The 18,225-nt window shown below is 45.1% G+C and overlaps 1 protein-coding gene across 1 annotated transcript in view; it reads right to left on the bottom strand.

The window, feature by feature from the left end:
• Nucleotides 1-614: 614 nt before the first annotated feature.
• Nucleotides 615-18,225, bottom strand: part of LOC125713243 (cell adhesion molecule-related/down-regulated by oncogenes-like) — a 37,333-nt gene continuing 19,722 nt past the window's right edge. Inside the window, exons 8-20 of the mRNA XM_048984224.1 lie at nucleotides 17,614-17,952; nucleotides 15,859-16,136; nucleotides 14,563-14,737; nucleotides 13,780-13,896; nucleotides 12,373-12,579; nucleotides 11,995-12,176; nucleotides 11,245-11,350; nucleotides 10,323-10,445; nucleotides 8,528-8,719; nucleotides 4,258-4,553; nucleotides 4,089-4,168; nucleotides 2,697-2,959; nucleotides 615-1,846 (exon numbers count right to left, since the gene is read on the bottom strand). Coding sequence (XP_048840181.1) covers nucleotides 1,710-1,846; nucleotides 2,697-2,959; nucleotides 4,089-4,168; nucleotides 4,258-4,553; nucleotides 8,528-8,719; nucleotides 10,323-10,445; nucleotides 11,245-11,350; nucleotides 11,995-12,176; nucleotides 12,373-12,579; nucleotides 13,780-13,896; nucleotides 14,563-14,737; nucleotides 15,859-16,136; nucleotides 17,614-17,952 — 2,495 coding nt within the window. The 3' untranslated portion in view covers nucleotides 615-1,709. The remainder of the gene's footprint in view (nucleotides 1,847-2,696; nucleotides 2,960-4,088; nucleotides 4,169-4,257; nucleotides 4,554-8,527; nucleotides 8,720-10,322; nucleotides 10,446-11,244; nucleotides 11,351-11,994; nucleotides 12,177-12,372; nucleotides 12,580-13,779; nucleotides 13,897-14,562; nucleotides 14,738-15,858; nucleotides 16,137-17,613; nucleotides 17,953-18,225) is intronic.

The following is an 18,225-nucleotide window of genomic DNA, read 5'->3' on the forward strand; positions in this document are numbered from 1 at the left end:
ACTGCATGAGTGAGGTAAGAAAGGCGGCATTGAGAAAATCTGGATTCCAGCCTGATAAAGGGGTTGTATCTAACGACAAAACACTGTCTGAATTGTGTGTTGAACACCTGGTCGCGCACAATAAAGTCTGCTAATATGAAAAAGAACAATGTATCGATTGTCATGCAAGCCGCCAGGATAGAGCTCCGTTCATTTCCTTTCGCATTACCGGTCATCTACTGAACCAATCAGAATGAAACTGCATCGTGTGCAAAAAAAGCAAAAACGTCACTAAGTATTTGTGCAAAGAACATGGGAATCGCCGAGAAGAGATTCTGCATGATTACCAGAATTGGGAATATATTTACACTGGCAACAGCACTGGGGTGATCTATGTGCTGGACACTTTTCATGAATTTCCAAACCTTAAAAACAATCATATGTGTAAATGTGGTATTGCAATAGCTCTAGATAGACAAAAGTGCAACAGGTTTGATTCCAAACTACACTTCTACAATTTATAACTAGAAGATGATCTGTAACTTTGCATCTCTCTCTCCACATTAGATCATCTTATTTCATGTAGCATAAATAAGTGATTTATTAAGAAGTTTAACACAAGTCATTAGGCAACGTTGCTTTACATATTTTAATATATGATAACTTTGTATATCCTTTAAAGTAGTGATTCTGAACAATCAGGTGTATCATTTAAAAAAACCTTTGAAATGTATGAATTTATCATTACTGACATTCCAATCCCTGGCACATGACACATTCTCACAGCTTGAAAAGCACATTGTAAACTGAACAAGACTGACCAAAGCTTTTTTCTTTTGCCTGCGTAAAAACCCATCGAAGAACATCCAAGACGGATCCCAGCAATTAATGTTCAGCATATGGAACCACACCACTGTGGTATAACACAACAGCACAGCCGTTGGTATGGACACAGTTCTGTGGGGGCATCTTGAAATTGTAATAACTTAGTAAAACACAGACCTGTGTATTATCTCGATGAGTGTCATACAGATTGGTGCGGCCTCTGCATCCTGCCAGCTAATGTACTCGTGATCTAGGACTAGGATTGTTACAAAAAAAAAATCTTAACAGATATTACTGGCAGTGAAGAAAAAAAGTATGGTCACTTTGTCATTTTCCAAACAACGTTTTGGTAGCTGTGATTTAGGTCTGGTTCATGCACTGCAGCAGAAAAAGAAGAAGAAAGTACAGCACAAGTCTATCTTATTTTCCATAATTTCTCTTTATATTATATAAAAAAAAAACTTTTTACACATTGAAAGGCTAATCTCCACATTGTGTGGAAAGCACAGCAAAGGCACAGAACAAAATAAAAAGCTTAAATAATATAAAAGAAAAACTTTTCTTAAAACAGATACATTCATATGAAATATTTTACTACTACGAAAAATAAATAAGTTTTATACAGAGATTTTGTTGTGTTCTCTCTTCCCAATCATGGGTTGTACTTGGAGTCTCTAACTCACATCTCTTTTTTTCTTTAAATCCCTCGTCCGAGATCCGACCACAGTCTGCGCTGTGTCCTTGTTGCCATGGAAATTATTGTCTATGACATCACAGAAGCTGCTCTGTGTTTCCCCTGTGTTGGCTGCTCCTTGTTTTTCTCCGGTCCCATTTCTCTGAGTGCAAGTGCTGCCTCTTTGTGTGTATATCCATAGTGCGGACTACAGAGGGGGTGGGCTGTGCGTTCAGGTCTCTTGCAAGGCCGGTTTCATTATATCCCCCGATCTCCAGCCTGCCTTCTCCTTACAGTCAAGTTCAGGTAGGTCCAGGCTATCCCAGCACAATTCAGACTCTTCTGTGTTTCTGCACTGCAACTCATCACCTGCAATACAAGTGCAAGTAATAACCATCCATTAACAGAGGAATCCATCCAGTAATATTCATATATGCTGATTATATGAACTTAAAACATATTTTTATACATTCAGTGGGTTTACAAAGACTGTCTTGTATAATGTCTAACCAGCTAAATATCTAACAGCTATGCTTTGAGAAACTAAGTTAAAATCCAAAGACGGAATTCAGGCTGAAATGTCTCGAGTTTCAGTATCACAGCGGAAAGTTTCACTACCAACAGGGACCTTTTATTTATTAAAAATATGTGACTTTAGACTTTGCATTCTTTCAGGATTCAGGATTCAAGATTTTTGTCACATGCTTGCATGTAAGGGTGTCCTGATCAACTTGTCCCTGGGTCAACAAGGGAGCGGCTTGTGTTTCACTTCTTTATCCAATCAGAGCCTTTATCGTATGACATCATCACATCCGTCCATTTTTCTTCTCACTTTCAAACTCAAGGCTTCCAGTCATTGAGCAGTTGGCTCAGTGGGCTAAGCCTGTGTCTGTGATTGGAAGGTTGCTGTTTCACGCCTTGTTATTATTGTTACTATCATCATCATGAAATAAAGACACACCCTTCCATTGCTCTGCCCAGCCTTTGCAAGTAAGCATGTTGCTATGCTTTGTATCTATGACAAAATGCATGAACAATAAAACAGGCACTCTACAAACCAGAAAACACTGGTTTATTTAATGCGGTGATGTCAAAAATGAAGGATATGGTTAGTTAAAGAAGTGAAACGCAAGTCCTTCCTTTGTTGGCGCAGGGACACGTCAAACTTGGCAAAATCAGGACGTGCTTGAATATAAAGTTGCACCTGCAGTGAACCCACCTTTATCTTCTGACAGGCAGTGTTGATGTTCTCCTGCCTGACAGCAAGAGAGCTGCAAAGAGGGTGGCGCCCCCGTCTCCTCCCAATCCCCCCCAGAGAGGTCGCACTCCTCTGCTGGGCAATGTGCGCCATTAGGGGAGTGACAACCTTGGGTCACGTGACCCAGGGGTATCATTTCCAGCCCTTCGGCCTGGTGGGCCACCCGCTGCTGCTTCAAGGGAATTGATCCATTTGTGAAACTGGCATTTGTTTTAGAGTAACATCTGAAAAAAAATTAATCACAGAAAATATTTTATATTTCACATTTTTTGCAATTAAACGGAATAAACCTATGCAAAACTGAATCAAAACAACGGAAAAAAAATACTATTACAAGAATAACGTAAATGATTCATTAACCAACTTTACTTACAGCACAGACCAAACACAGATTATAGGCAGAGGAGTTTTTAGATAAATCTTTTGTCAATATTCTCATGAAATGGATTTTTTTATTGGCACATTTACATATAATGAATGTTTTATGTGAAAACGGCGACTTCAAAGAAGCTGACCATAAGTCTTCTATTAAACTGAATTTAGTGGTACACATACACACAAACACAGGTTTGTAATTATATCTTTGTGGGGACTCTCCATTCATTTCTATGGGCAAAACTCTAATCCCAACATGACGACCTTAACCCCTACGCAGCCCTAAACTTAACCATAAATAACCAGACTAAATATGAGACTTATGGCTTTTGTAGTTTTAATTGCATTCACAGATCTTTTGACCTGAAAAATGGTCCATACGACGTCGAAAAACCGGTTTTTATCACGTTGTGGGGGACATTTGGTTCCCACAATGTAATATAAACCAAATACACACACACACACACACACACACACACACAAACAAATCAACGGAAATATTTTCATTCATTAAAAAAGCACTAGGAAGCCTGTCACCAGTTTGCCCAGTGAAACGTGTTTATCCCCTAGTCCCACCCAGTAACTACTGGCTGTTCCTCAAGGTAAATAAACAAGGGCTTTACAGATTCCCCAGGCTGGGTGCACACAGCATAAACTGTTCATGAAGTACATAAACAAGCCTGGCGTCCTTGCAGCAGGGAGAAGAAGGCAGGGGTGTGAAGAGGAAATACAGGGCAATGTGAAACTTAAATGAATCAGGGAGCATTTCTGGAAAATGGCTGAATGAATGCTGAGTGGACTATCAAGCAGGATGTCGATTCGTGCGAGTCTGCATACGTTATACAGACGAGAAGTTTTAAGACGACAAAAAGACCTAATCCTACTCTACAGTTTCACTGCATGCAGAGCAAAAATAACAGTTTCCTACATAAAATATTCTGCGGCTAAAAGCACGGGGAAGAGGTTTCCCTCTCATACCTGTTGTTATTGCAGAAATTCTGGCAGCTCATGCAGTCCGTGGGGTCAGACTGGGGCACCACGGTGTATAATCCGCCCCCCTGCAAAGCAAAAGAGGCTCCATGGTTGGGAGGGCAGCCTGGGCTTCACAGAAATCAGACTTAAGTGGGAGTGACAGACATGTACTCACATCCTGTGGGTGGCCGCCCGGGCCCTCGTACTCCAGAGCCCCAAGGTGCGGGGGGCCTTTGTGGCTGTGAGGGTGGGGGCGCGCAGGGGCATAGAGCCCAGCGGTGCCATTGAGCAGCGCCAAGCCGTTTGGCAGCTTATGGTGAAGGTGGGGGCATCCGGGAGGCGGGATATAACCTTGGTGGGCGTATCCCCCGCGCAGGCCGCCATTGACGCTCCCATTGATGTGGGCAGTGTAGTCCAGCACATGTCCGTTGATCTCGGCGGCCGGATAGAGGTATCCGGGGGGGTCGAATTCTGGGAATGGGGAAGAGAAAATTCAGACTGATGTCCTCAGTTTCTGCACTCGGTGTGATGTGAGGTAGCATGGTGGTTCGAGACAGAGACCATATTAATGTATTCAGAGGAAGTAACACGGTAATCGTTTTGGAGGGAATTACTCATCAGTTTCCGAACACAGACCTGAGCAGTGAGTTACATGGGGCCTTGGTGTCTGTCCCAGGCAACACAGGGAAAAATAGTGGTTACAACCTGGCCAGGACGCCAGCCAGTCACAGGGCACAATACTGGGTACAGCCTGGACAGGATGCCAGGCCATCATAGGACACAAGACTGGGTACAGCCTGGACAGGATGCCAGGCCAAAATAGGGCACAAGACTGGGTACAGCCTGGACAGGATGCCAGCTAATCACAGGGCACAAGACTGGGTACAGCCTGGACAGGACGCCAGCTAATCACAGGGCACAAGACTGGGTTCAGCCTGGACAGGATGCCAGGCCATCATAGGGCACAAGACTGGGTACAGCCTGGACAGGATGCCAGGCCATCATAGGGCACAAGACTGGGTTCAGCCTGGACAGGATGCCAGGCCATCATAGGGCACAAGACTGGGTACAGCCTGGACAGGATGCCAGGCCATCATAGGGCACAAGACTGGGTACAGCCTGGACAGGATGCCAGGCCATCGTAGGGCACAAGACTGGGTACAGCCTGGACAGGATGCCAGGCCATCGTAGGGCACAAGACTGGGTACAGCCTGGACAGGATGCCAGGCCATCATAGGGCACAAGACTGGGTACAGCCTGGACAGGATGCCAGGCCATCATAGGGCACAACACTGGGTAAAGCCTGGACAGGATGCCAGGCCATCATAGGGCACAAGACTGGGTACAGCCTGGACAGGATGCCAGGCCATCATAGGGCACATGCATAATGATTATGGGAAGGAACCTGCACAACAAGGCAAACATGTAAAGGCAGCAGTCTGAGGCAGCACTGACACATCAAGCCATGTGGATGGATAAAAAATAATAATAATCACATCAATCACCAAACATGTTTATGTTCTACTGCATATAATCAAGTAAAGTATACAGTGAACATTATGGATCCAAAGCTCCTTTGAAGTTTAATTTACCAACTTCCCACAAATCTACTGCAGAAGTTCTCAGAAGAGAAACATGATCTTACGCCTTGAATCGTGACACTGCCTAGGAGGTGTTCTGCTGGAAAATTACAAAGCGCCGTTCTGGGCCGTACGATGGTGGTAATGTGTGGGATGTTTAACCTTAAAATAAATGTTATTCAGTAAGGTGCTGACCTACAACATAACAAATTTCATAAAATTCTGTAACTGCTTTTCAGAATAGCAACATTTAAATGGAAAAAAAAACAATACCTGCCTTTTTTTCCACACAGGCAGAAATTACTTTTCTTGCATTTCTACATCAGCATCTGGTTATAACAAGGGTTATGAAAAAGACACTGCATCACACACCTACAATGTGTTTCTGTACCAGTCGTGTGATACAGGGGACTCCATAAGACACACTGCCCAATTCGCGACATAACAGCCAGCACCGTTACCCATTAATCCAGCATCTCGGTCTGTAGTGTTACGTACCCCACTGTGCTTAAGTTAACTGATAGACATCCACTAAAATACAAAGCTCTGTTAGGCATAGCAATGACCTCCATCCTATTTAAGTACGGATACGGAATGGTGTCTCTCATTTAGCAATGAGAGCCATGTGCTGCAGGTAAGCAGGCACTTGTTAATGAGTGACTGAACTGTACCGTTGTTTACTGTTTTGTAGAATTTTAGTCACCTGACTTAGGTTAGATTCTTTGGGAAGAGCCAAATAAAGCAGTAACGGAAATACAATTCAGTCAAAACTAATTGACTATTTGTAAGGGATATGGTGAGCTCCTTAAACACCACTATCAATTATACAAGAAAAGCCAGGTTTTCATTACAATCATCCTGTAATCTGCTGATGCTGGTCAGGCTGAAGCTTTTACCAGCCCAGTCCTTGGGGACCCCCAGATGGCCCACATTTTTGCTCCCTCCCAACTCCCGAAAGCGTGGACTGTCTGGGGGGGGGGTGCCTGAGGACCAGGATGAGAAACTCTGGCAGAGGGTACAAGACTGCAGTACATCCTGAAGAGGGCGCCAACCCATCTCAGGACGCATACGCAGACCTACTATCACAGTTATACTCTGTGGGCAATTCCAAGACACCTGGCAACCTAACTGCATGTCTTTGGACTGCAGGAGGAAACTGAAGCCCCTGGAAGAAGCCGACATGACACAAGGGGAAGCATGCAAACCCCACACACCCAGAGCGGGGGCGGGACTCAAGCCCCAGAGCAGGGCGGAGCAAGACAGCAGGGCTGCCACCGTGCCACGGAGCGCCAGGTCTCATTGCTATGAGTGGAAAAGTACAAAATATTAATGATGATAATTCAAATGTCATCAGAATGCTGACAACCCTTCTGCATCGCAACTTTCCCTGCTACAGTTTTGATATATTGCGGTGTCCATATAAAAAAATATATTTTTTGGGAGGTTTTTAAAAGGCACATACAACACATGAAGACCAGTAGACGACACACAAAAAGTTCAGTAACTCATATATGCATAAAACATACGTACAGCGCTGGTTTGGAGGACGGTAAGCGTGTTTACGGCAGTCTCTCGCGTCATATCTCACAGTGATATTTGTATCTCACACTTCTCATATCTTTCGTGCAATTTTAGTTTCCTAAGCTGTACTAAAATCCAAAACATTTCACATTCGCATGCACGCGTCGCTCGGCAAGAAGATCATAAACATTTTCTGTGTTTTTTTTCCTGATTGGGGAGGACCTGTGTTCAAGACATCTAATTACTTGGGAGGTTAGATGGCAAGGAGAAGAAGGTGGGGAGAGGGTCTTTCATCATCGTCTGAAGGCGACAACTATCAGTAGGTCCTGCTGGATACTTTTAATCAGAAATTAAACAGAGACGAGAATCCCTAGCGATTCCTACAGCTGTTGTTGAGACAAAACTGCCATGTATATACCAGCAATTGCACCTTTTTTAGGCCATTGAGGCTTACTTATTTAGCTCATCTTACTCGCAAAGCTGGCCTCAAGGTACCGCCGACTTGCATACATCAAAAAAAAATCCCATTTGGCGAACCACAGCTGGATCAAAACCTGTTAATACAGGATGTGAGACAGACTTCCATTTCTATCGTCTCTCTTCATCTGTCAAAAAAAAAGCATTTCACAGCAGTTTTTTGTTTTCACGTCAAAGGCACCATGACTAAACCTTTCACACAGGCCTGTGGCTTGTTAAGACACTGATAAGAGCCGATTCAAAAGCACAAACTGGGACTTAAAACAACAGCGCTGAGAATAGAAATGGAGGAAGAGACCATACCCAACTTTTATATACGATAATCTTAAAAACAAACTCTATAATATTTACACAAACAGTAATTATTATTATTACTAAGCAGCAGAAACCTTAAATTAATCCCACATGGCAACTCTGACCTTAATAAAACAAAGATACAAAGATTTAATCACATTAAACAAGATTAAATAAGATTTCCTGGGGATAGAATACAGCCTTCCTTACGCACAGAATACAAAATTAAGCCTACGTATATAAACAGGAAATATACAAATGAGGTCATCACTTATTGTTTTAGATGGCAAACAATGGGATGGAATTTTTCCACAGTTTCTATTTCTAAAAGTGGTCGTTAACAGCAGTGTTTCTTGGTGACCTCCAGACAGCCCACGTTTATTGGGAGGGAGCAAAAAAATAGAGAGATGGGAGGGAGCGAAAAAGTGGACCATCTGAGGGTCCCTGAGGACTGGGTGTGGAAACACTGCTTCAAAATGCCTTAGGTATGAAATATAACTAAAAGCACATACTTAAAAGTATTCGACTTCATTGTCATTACCCACGGGCCCCGTCCTGCCCCCCGCGACTCACTCTGCAGACTGCCCTGCTGCCGGTTCCTCCACAGACACATGGCGATGAAGACCAACAGGATGAGCACCATCACTCCCAGCACGCTGCCCACGATCAGGTAGAGCAGGCCCCCGGGAGGGGTCTGGGGGTCCAGGGAATAGGGCCCCGGTGGCGTGACAGGGTTCACGGGCACCATGCCCGGGGCAGGTCGTGCTACGAGACAGCAAACGTCACAAGAGCTTAGTCCCACTGGCTGCCCTTTAAAGCGAATCCGCATGCCTGCCTGTCATACAGCAGAGATTAACAGTGCATTCTTCCCAATAAAATTTAAACAGCATGGTCTGATTTGAATATATCATTATTGCCGTAGTTTGATGTAAATTTATACAGGTGGGCGGAGTTTGGGGGAGGGGACTTTCTCCCCTAGTCGCCTGAGTCGATTGATTGGCAAGGCCAGCATTGCACATGTTGCTGCCCTATACGTCAGTGGTCCGGGTGACCCACCACACTACAGCCCTAATTTACTACACCTGATACAAGCACTTCAGTAGTACTTCAGTATCAGAGCCTCCTTAGCTTCAAGATAGCTGGCTGTAATACTGAGATGATACTGAAGGGCATGATTATCTGTATTAAGTGAGTTAAATTAGGGCTGTACCTAAGCTCTGCAAGGTGGCAGGTCTCCAGGAGCACTGGCCCTTAGATAAAATAGCAGGTTATGGGGCCCTCAGACATGTACTGTAAGTTAACACCTAAAGTAAACAGGATGCAGCTTTCAGGCTCAGAAACTCCTACTAAATTATATATATGTGTGTGTGTGTGTGTGTGTGTGTGTGTGTGTGTGTGTGTGGAGGGGGGGGGGGTTGCATAGATCATATTTGGAGACCAAAATGTCCCCAAAGTGCAGTAAAACCTGAAACTTCCTTACTTTTGGGGGACACTTCTTCAGGTCCCCATCTGGATAACCTTGATTTTATAAAAATATGTGAATGCCATCAAAAAAGTGCAAAAAGTATTGTGTTTGGGTTGGTTGCTTATGGTTAAGGTTAGGGCTGCCTAGGGGTTAAGGGTGTCGTGATTGGGATTAGCGGTTTTCCCATAGGTTTTCCCATAGAAATTAATGGATGGTCCTCATTTAGATGGGAATACCAACTTGTGTGTGTGTATGTGTGGATTAGGTTTGTGGAGACAAGATGTCCCCCACAATGCAATAAAAACCTGTTTTTTCAAACGTTGTGGGGACCATTTTTCAGGTCCCCACAGAGATCTATGACTGCAATCAAAAAAGTAAAATTCTCATATTTTGTTTGGTTACTTATGGTTAAGGTTAGGGCTGGGTAGGGGTTAAGTCCGTCATGTTGGGATTGGAGTTTTCCCAATAGAAATGAATGGAGAGTTCCCACGAAGATATAATTACAAACCTGTGGATGTGTGTGTGGGTGTGTGTGTGTGTGTGTGCAAAGATAACCTACAGAGCTATTCATATTTAAACAAACTTACTTCTGGTTAATCTAAAGAGCTAACACCCAAGGCCCACTGTAACAGTGCAATAACCTCTCCCATGCAAACCAATGCAAACCTAACATGTCCTCATGTAACTGAAGTGTAAATTTCCAAAATTCATTCTGTCCACGGGATGCATTTTTGAGGAAATTTCTGTGACTTAGTGAGTTTTGTTGGAACACACGCGGATGGAGTGAGCTGATGAGGAAGCCTGACTTTAGGTCATTGGCGGTCTCGTCTCAAAACAACAAAAAATGGACTGAGTGGGTTTTGGAAATTTGCGCTTCGCTTGACAGTGTACGTTTCAGCTCACCTTTGGTCTCACAGATCATGACATTGCTATATTCACTCTCGCCCCCGTCATTGAAACACTGCATCTTGATGTCGTACGACGTCTCCGGCTGCAACTGTCCAATCAGGTGCGATTGTTTGAGTCCTATGTGGCCAGCATAAATACAACAATAACTCATTACGTGCATTCCCTGTTGCTTTTCACCAAAAAACACAACATGGAATAACTAAACAAAGGTTCTTTGTGAACAGCATGACCCTGAGCACAGCAAACGTAAACCGTTCGTATTTTACTGCGTTCGAGATGGATAAATTTAATTTACTATGAGAAACTTGCATTTAAAGCACAAACGCTTATTTGTGCCCTATGCCTTGTAATAAAATTAAGCCCCTCCTGAAACCCCGGGCTATATATGCAACCACCCCACCCGGCACTCACATAACACAACGCAGACTGCAACCTTCCTAAAAAAAATTGGCAGGAAGCCTTTGAAAGGTCCGTGCTAGTGCCTAGGAGCAAGCCTAGAGAGAGGGGTTAAGAAGTCAGGGCCATAGGGGTGGGGGTGGGGGGAGGGAGGGTCGGCCTTTTGGCTGTAAACATTCCTGATGGCAATCTGAGCTCTTTTGGCTCTCGGGTGTAAGGTTTCAGTTTTGGGCCATTAGTGAGACAGACCCATTTATTCAAGACACATTTTACGCTGCCTCATTACCCAGCCGCGGTGCTGCCTGCACATCAATGGCTGCAGTGACCTACACCCCCCCCCCCCCACCACTAGGAGTGGGGATCTGTTCCCTTTTTGGGAATAACCCAGTGCGGCCCCCACTTTGTGCCCAGTATCCCGTTTTTTTTCTTTTTCTTTTTAATGACTGAGTTGTACCAGCAACGCAAACTTCCTCCAGCTGCTGTTTGCCGTTCATTTTGGGGAAGTCGCTGTGAAACTCACCCTCGACGACGTCCCGCTTATAGTCGCTGTCGTTGTCACTGTCCGTGGGCCTGTAGTATATGTAGAAGCCCTGAATGGGCGTGTTGTTGTTGCTTGACGGCGTGTACTGCAGGACACAGGGTTAGATCAGGTCGTGAGTCAGAACGCAGGCCATGTCAGCCAGTTCCGTATCACTCCCCAGCATTTAACCTGAATGCGAGCAACAGCATGACAGGAACTCTGTCAATGTCGACGACGCTCAAAAGGCTGGAGAAGAAAAGTACTCCGAGCAGATGCAAATGCAGGTTTACGGATGCTGAGAGCAAAGATTGAGATTAGATAAACCCAAAGCCGGAGAGGGGGAAAAAAAAACGGACGATTTCAATCAACTTTTCCATTACACACTATAGTTTTCCTCTCTCTTATCGGCTGTACAGACCTGCTCCCCAGCCTTGTTACATGCATGCCAACCCAAAAGGCTTGCTAATCACCCTCAGTGCTGGGCTCAGTTCTTTAATGGCGTAATTCGTATCCTTTGCCAGTAGCAGATAAGCAATTGTACAATGGCTTGGTCTAATGATTATAACCATTGAACAACTTAAAAGACTGATCGCTTGCTATCAACGGCATGCTTGCCAGATAAAAGGTTTCCCAACCTGAGAGATTAAGTGCTTTCTTAGGTCAGTACCCTGCCGTGAATTCCCCTGCTTACCTTCCGCTCCCCCCACCCCCCCCAACGTCCCACACGTTAGACACCACTGATGCACTTACGGTCCAACGCAGCCTGATCTGCGTTTCACTGATGGCTTCCGTGGAGGATATATGCGGGCCAGCCACGGGTCGATTGGAGACGGGCGGACTGACTGAGGACACCTGATACTGCCGAGAGGGGGAGCTGTGCAGACTGTCGCCGTACATGTTCACGGCAATGACACGGAACCGGTACGTGGAGCCTGCAACAGCACAGATAGCTATAATGGACCGATGTGCTGATGTCATACGATGAAGACTGGCTATTGGTTAAAGAAGTGAAACCCCTTGCTTGGTGACCCAGGGAAGCGTCGACCTCGTCAAAATCAAGACATCCTAAATCCCTGCATACCCACAAGCGTGCATCTGTCGAGGATGCGGGCGTCGACGACATCTCACCTGGCTCCAAATTCCTCACTTCCACGGACAGCTTGAGGGGCGAGATGTTGTCCGCTGCCGTCACCCATTCCGTGCTGCGTCCCTGACGCCGATACTCCACGCGGAAGGCGGTGATGGGAGAGCCGCCATTGGCCCGCGGAATCCATGTGACATACACGGAACTCTCCGTCGCCATGGACACGGTGGGACGATCCGGAGCTTCAGGTACTGAGGATGAAACGATCACGTCAGGAACTTCCCACCAACCAGCAGGACTTTATACATCCAATACATATATTCTTTTCGACTCCCAGTCAAAACTATTGAGTAACTAGAGTAAGAGGACGATAAGAGCATTATTCAGACCACTCGCGTCATGAAAATTGGTGCACGATAGAAAACGGTGCTTGTATCAGGTGTATTAAATTAGCGCTGCAGCTAAACTATAATCATTGGTATATATTTTTGAAGGGCGATAACATATTCCCAATTGTGACCCCCCCGGTAACTAATCTATAATGTATATGCTCACCTTTTACTAACAGGTAAAACCTAACAAATACATGATGTTTTACAAATGGTATCTTTGCTAAAGCTGTAAAAAAAGGATACACCCGCATCCATTTCCCATTATCCAGAACATCACACACACACACCAAAAAAGACGGCATCACAAAGACAACAAAAAGCATGTACTGTCCAAGCATGCCGAGAAGGAATGTGTACTTACTCTCCTGGCTCTAAGCCACAGAAAGAAAGGCAGCGAAAGTGTGAGAAGAGAAAGGTAGGTTAGTGGACAGACTTGTGCACTAAAAAGAAAAAACAATCAATCATTCAGACTGACCATGGTACACGCAAGGACACAGACAGACGGAAATCGCATGCAGGAACTGTCAAAATGTCTGCGGACAATTATGCACTCACAAAAATACCCAGAAACCACTTTGTTGCCCTATCCAGTGCAACACAGTGAGGCATTAATTTTGTGCGATATCTCAAGCGAAACTCCAGAGGCAGAGAATTCCACCAAGTCGGAGAAACAAAACAGACACTGTCCAAACATTTCGAAGTGTACCACCCATTCCACAGCAGCTGGCAGCGAGCGATGTGGATTGGGCAGGGAAGGAGCAGTGGTTGGCTGTGCGGGGGGGGGGGGTGAGACAGGAATGCTCTTCTTGTTCTTTCACATTATTAACAGATTGTCAGGCTCTGTTCACTTAGTTTTGTTTAATAATACACATAAACTGTATATGCACGTACACAGTTGTGGAGGGAAAATGAACTCTCTAAACATTAAAATGCGCTCACAAAGAGCCTGAGAGACTCCATTGTTCGCCGAAAAACTGATTCACCTCCTGTAATTTTACGCTGTAACCTTATGCAGATGAAGGAAGAGGCACCTAAGCAGATTACAGCAGAGTCTCTCACCTCTGTCATGCATCACTACCCCGAAGTGAGTCTTCGAGTTCTCGTGCCTGGGCGTCTCGTCCGATTGGGACAGTTCCGGAACCTTGGAGGGCTTCTTATTGGACACGGTGCTCCTTTCTGTGGGAAGGAGATGCCAACTCAGTTACCATTTGTAGGAACTTAACCACCACAGGCATTTCAACCTTCTCCAGAAAAAGCCCGGTTTGACAGATAGCCACAAAATATGAGTCTGGTTTTAAAAAGGCCACTGGCATGTCGAGTGTAAGGCCATTTAGGTTTTAGCATCTGTTGTGGGATGAATTAACTTGTGTTAGGCTGGGTATCACCAAGCCAACAACAAAAAACTATGTGACGGCTGACTTGCAGCCAAATCAGAGAGCTCTCCTTGCCCTACTAGCCGTGACTGACCCAACATGCTCAATTAGCCAAAACCGCTCCAACGGGGACCATCTTATTTTAACTTATTAGCTATTATTCTCCCTTTCCCCTCTCCCTTATGTGTTACATTTGTCTTGTTTACGGTCTCTGCACATTATGTATAGATCCTGCACTGTGGTTCCATGATCCAGGGGAACTTTTTGTTCATGCCACTGTATGCTGTGGATTGTATATAGATAGTATGACAATATGGACCCACTTGACTTGACTTGACTAGACAATCGTGTCCGACTTTGCCACACACTGACTCATTGACAGCCCGACAGATTTAGACAGACCAAATCCGGCTTGGTGTGTTCCAGACCTTGGGGGGGGGGGGGGGGGTATTCTTAGTGTCAGACAGACCTTTTCCGGTGCGGAACGTGAGCATGGCCGGTTGCCCATCTCCGGCGCTGCTCCGGGCCACCATCAGGACCTCGTAGAGGCTCGAGGGCTCCAACTCAGAGAGCCGCAGGGTTTTCTCGCTGCCAGGAACCCGCACCGTGTGCCAGTCTCCCACCACGTTTCCCAGGTCATCCAGCTGCAGCACAGAACGCACACAGAAGCGACGCCCTTAGCACGTAAACCCACCGACACACATCCACGTGCGACAGAGAGAAATCACAAAGGAGAAGCTATTTCTCGCGGGGTGATTTCCGGAATACGCACCATTTCCTTTCATGCCCGGGCAAAGGATCGAGGCAGCAGCATGTGACAAAATAGATAAGACAGATCCACATTTCCCGATATGAACAATGAGAAGGCAAACATAAATAATAATAACGGATTTGTCAACGTTAGGGCTACTGCATTACGTAGACGTGCATCTTACCCTCTGCCCTGAGCTAGCTACCAATTTGTAGCAATAAAATCATTTAAATACTTAACTTGCAATACCCTCCCCCCCAACATAATACACTGATCCAATTTCCAGTGAGCTCCAGGATAACTCTATAAAAAACATAGATATCTGCCCATTATTTGGCCATTCTCAATCAGACACTGTCACAAAACATTATAATACTCGAAACATGAGCCTTTTGACACTGGAACATTTACAAAACATTTTAGAATGTGAACTTATCACTGAGGTCGGGTGAAGTACTGAGATGCAATTTCTCCCACTGCATTATTCATTTGCTTAGCCAAGCATCTTACAAAGAGCAGCTTACACTGTTTACATGTGCTCTTTAAACACTTTATACACAGTCGGACAACCGAAACTTAACAGGAGCAATTAAGATATAGTGGGTTTTTTTTGTTGTTTGTTTTTTTTCCCACAAGCTTAAAATAAATACGCCAGATTTAAGATTTTTTTTTTTAAAAGCTTTTGGGTGTACTGCTCTCTCTATAACACATGCAGCTCCTAAAAGCAACTTTAATATTCACCCAAGCTAATTGTGTTTTATAGCAGGCAGTATTGTGTAGTAATGGTCAGTAATGTATACTAGCAGGCAATTGTGTACACTTGTAACTCACAGGGTATTCCACTAGCCAGTGGTGTACATTAATACCCAGTAGTGAACAATGCTCGCCAGTAGTGTACTCTAGTAGCCGGTAGTGTATGATGCTGATCAGCAGTGCACACTTGCTGGTATAATATGAGTCACTAGTGTACACTTGCAACCAGCAGTGACTCAGTTATGTGAATGTGAGTCTTACCTTGCGATACTTCACAAAGTAGGCATTGATGGGACTGCCCCAGTCCCGGCCAGCCCTCCACTCCAGGTCATACACGTTGGGTTTGTGTGTCTGTGGGGAGCTGGTGATGATGGGTGCTTCTGGAGTGGGAAGATCGCTCGTCTTTTCTGTGGGTTTATCCTGGCTGTGTGCGGCCTCTTCTCCGGGTAAGTACTGCTCCTCGCCTCCATCATTCTGTACTGAGTCCAGGGAGTGTGTACTGTCCATAACAGCACTTACTGTGCTGCTCTGAACTGGAACTGTCAATGAAACACAGACAGGACGTCCAATCAGATACCAAAATCTCCACAAAGTATTGACGAGTCACCCTGGATGGGATGCTCGTCCATCACAGGGTACGAGGCAGGGGACACCCTGGATGGGATGCTCGTCCATCACAGGGTACGAGGCAGGGGATATTTTATTGTATCTATCTGTGCATTTTTTAATCCACTCAGAACAGAACAGAAATTGAAGCAGATGCATTTAATTTGCTCTGTATGTGTCTCTCTGCACTATATCCAGAAAATAAGACACTAAACTGGGTTATGTGCATTAATAGCTAAGAGGAGTCAAATCAAGGTCTTATTATGAGGTAAGAAACCTTGAGTGCAAAGCAAAATAATAACAATTAACCTTCCATCTCGATAAAAGAGCACCACTTTCTTGACTCTGAAAGCACAATGTTTAGCCTGGTGAGAATGTCAGAAAGCAGCACATCATTCCACACTCAGGAGTCTGGGCCGTGGTTTAGCCTGTTGTGCTGTGTGGTTTATTCAGGCAGAAAAACAGCCCATAAGCTCTGGTAATATAAAACGAGTGTAGGGAGCTGAGCCAGCTGCAAGGCATTCCACACACTGGCCATTAAAATACCACCGGGAGCAGGACCCCAGCGCACTCTCCCAGGCCGCACACCTGACTCCCCTGTCCTTCCTTTTACCTCCCGCCCTTCGCGTGATTCTCTAAGGTACTGGCTAACCGAGCTACGTACTCCTGAACTTTACAAAAGCGACGATTTCCAGCATAAAAGCAGCTAGACTTCACCATTGAAACACAAGATGTACACAACTTTGTAAATCAGGGCTATTCAAATCTGGACCTCGATTCCAAATCCAGACCGTGTTTTCACTGCTCCCAAGTACATAGTTTAATAATTACTGATTGTGATTGGCTAGAGGCTTCACACCTGGCTCACAGGCAAAGGAAGGCTGGAAAATCAGGAGTACTCCGGCCTTGGGGACTGTGATTTGAATAACCTTGGTTTAAATGATCTTCATGTTGGTGTAAAAAATGTTGGTGTGTCAGCTCAGACATTCCAAAACCTCTCTAAGTTATCCCAGTATTTGCAGCAAAAATGTAATACCTCATCAAGTTATTTAACCGATTAAGTTAATTAATGTGGTGAGCTGTTTGTAAAATTTAACAAATTTGTGCAATGACTGGGGTGCTCCTGAGGAGAGGTTTGGGAACCGAAACAGTGTTCATCTAGGCAGCCAACAGCGAACAGAATAAATCCTTATTAGTTTGTATTGTGTTACTGTTAATATGCATATGTTACACTGTGTATTTTATCTGAGCAAATATACAATTACAACCATGATAAATAGCCTTAAAAATTTTCTGTGTCTACCTAAGAATGTTGCACATTATTGTACATTGCAGCAGACATGAACGAATGATTGACTGAATGAATGAATGAATGAATGAATGAGGAGTGTATTCATTTGATCAGCCTACCGACAGTGAGGAAGGCCTCAGCCTGCACCGTGCCCAGCCTGTTGGAGGCCTCGCAGATGTACTTTCCGGCATGTGCTCGGCTGATTGCCTGGATGTAGAGCGAGCTGCTTCCCGGGCGGGACATGGTGAGGTGGGGAAGGCCGTCCCCGGGAGCTCTGCCAGGGCCCTGTGGGGGCTGCAGGAGGCGGGCAGGGTGCGTGGCAATCGGGCCTTCGGAGCTGTACCAGCGAATCGCCGGGAGGGGCTGCCCGCTGGCGTTACAGGACAGGAAGACGTCGTCGCCCTCCTGAAAAGCCCCGCTCAGCGGTGGGGTGAGTATGACCGGTTTGGAGCTTGAACCTATTGAGGGAAAACAGACAGAGTTACTGCAGAATAATACATCAGTACATAGAAGCCAAACGTGCCTGAATAATTGGAGGGGAAAAGAACAGAAAATCCTCAGACAGCATTATAGATTTTGGAATCTGAATTTAACACAGGCTGACTGACCGAATCGATTAATAATTTCTGATATGATGAGGTCCAGGTACATCTGTTTAGACTGATGCGGCAACAAATAACATAAGACTGCATACACTGCATGCAGCTGAGTGTCCTGTCTTCCATCTTACA

The sequence above is a fragment of the Brienomyrus brachyistius genome, chromosome 18 (genome assembly GCF_023856365.1).
Source record: "Brienomyrus brachyistius isolate T26 chromosome 18, BBRACH_0.4, whole genome shotgun sequence".
Classification (NCBI taxonomy): domain Eukaryota; kingdom Metazoa; phylum Chordata; class Actinopteri; order Osteoglossiformes; family Mormyridae; genus Brienomyrus; species Brienomyrus brachyistius.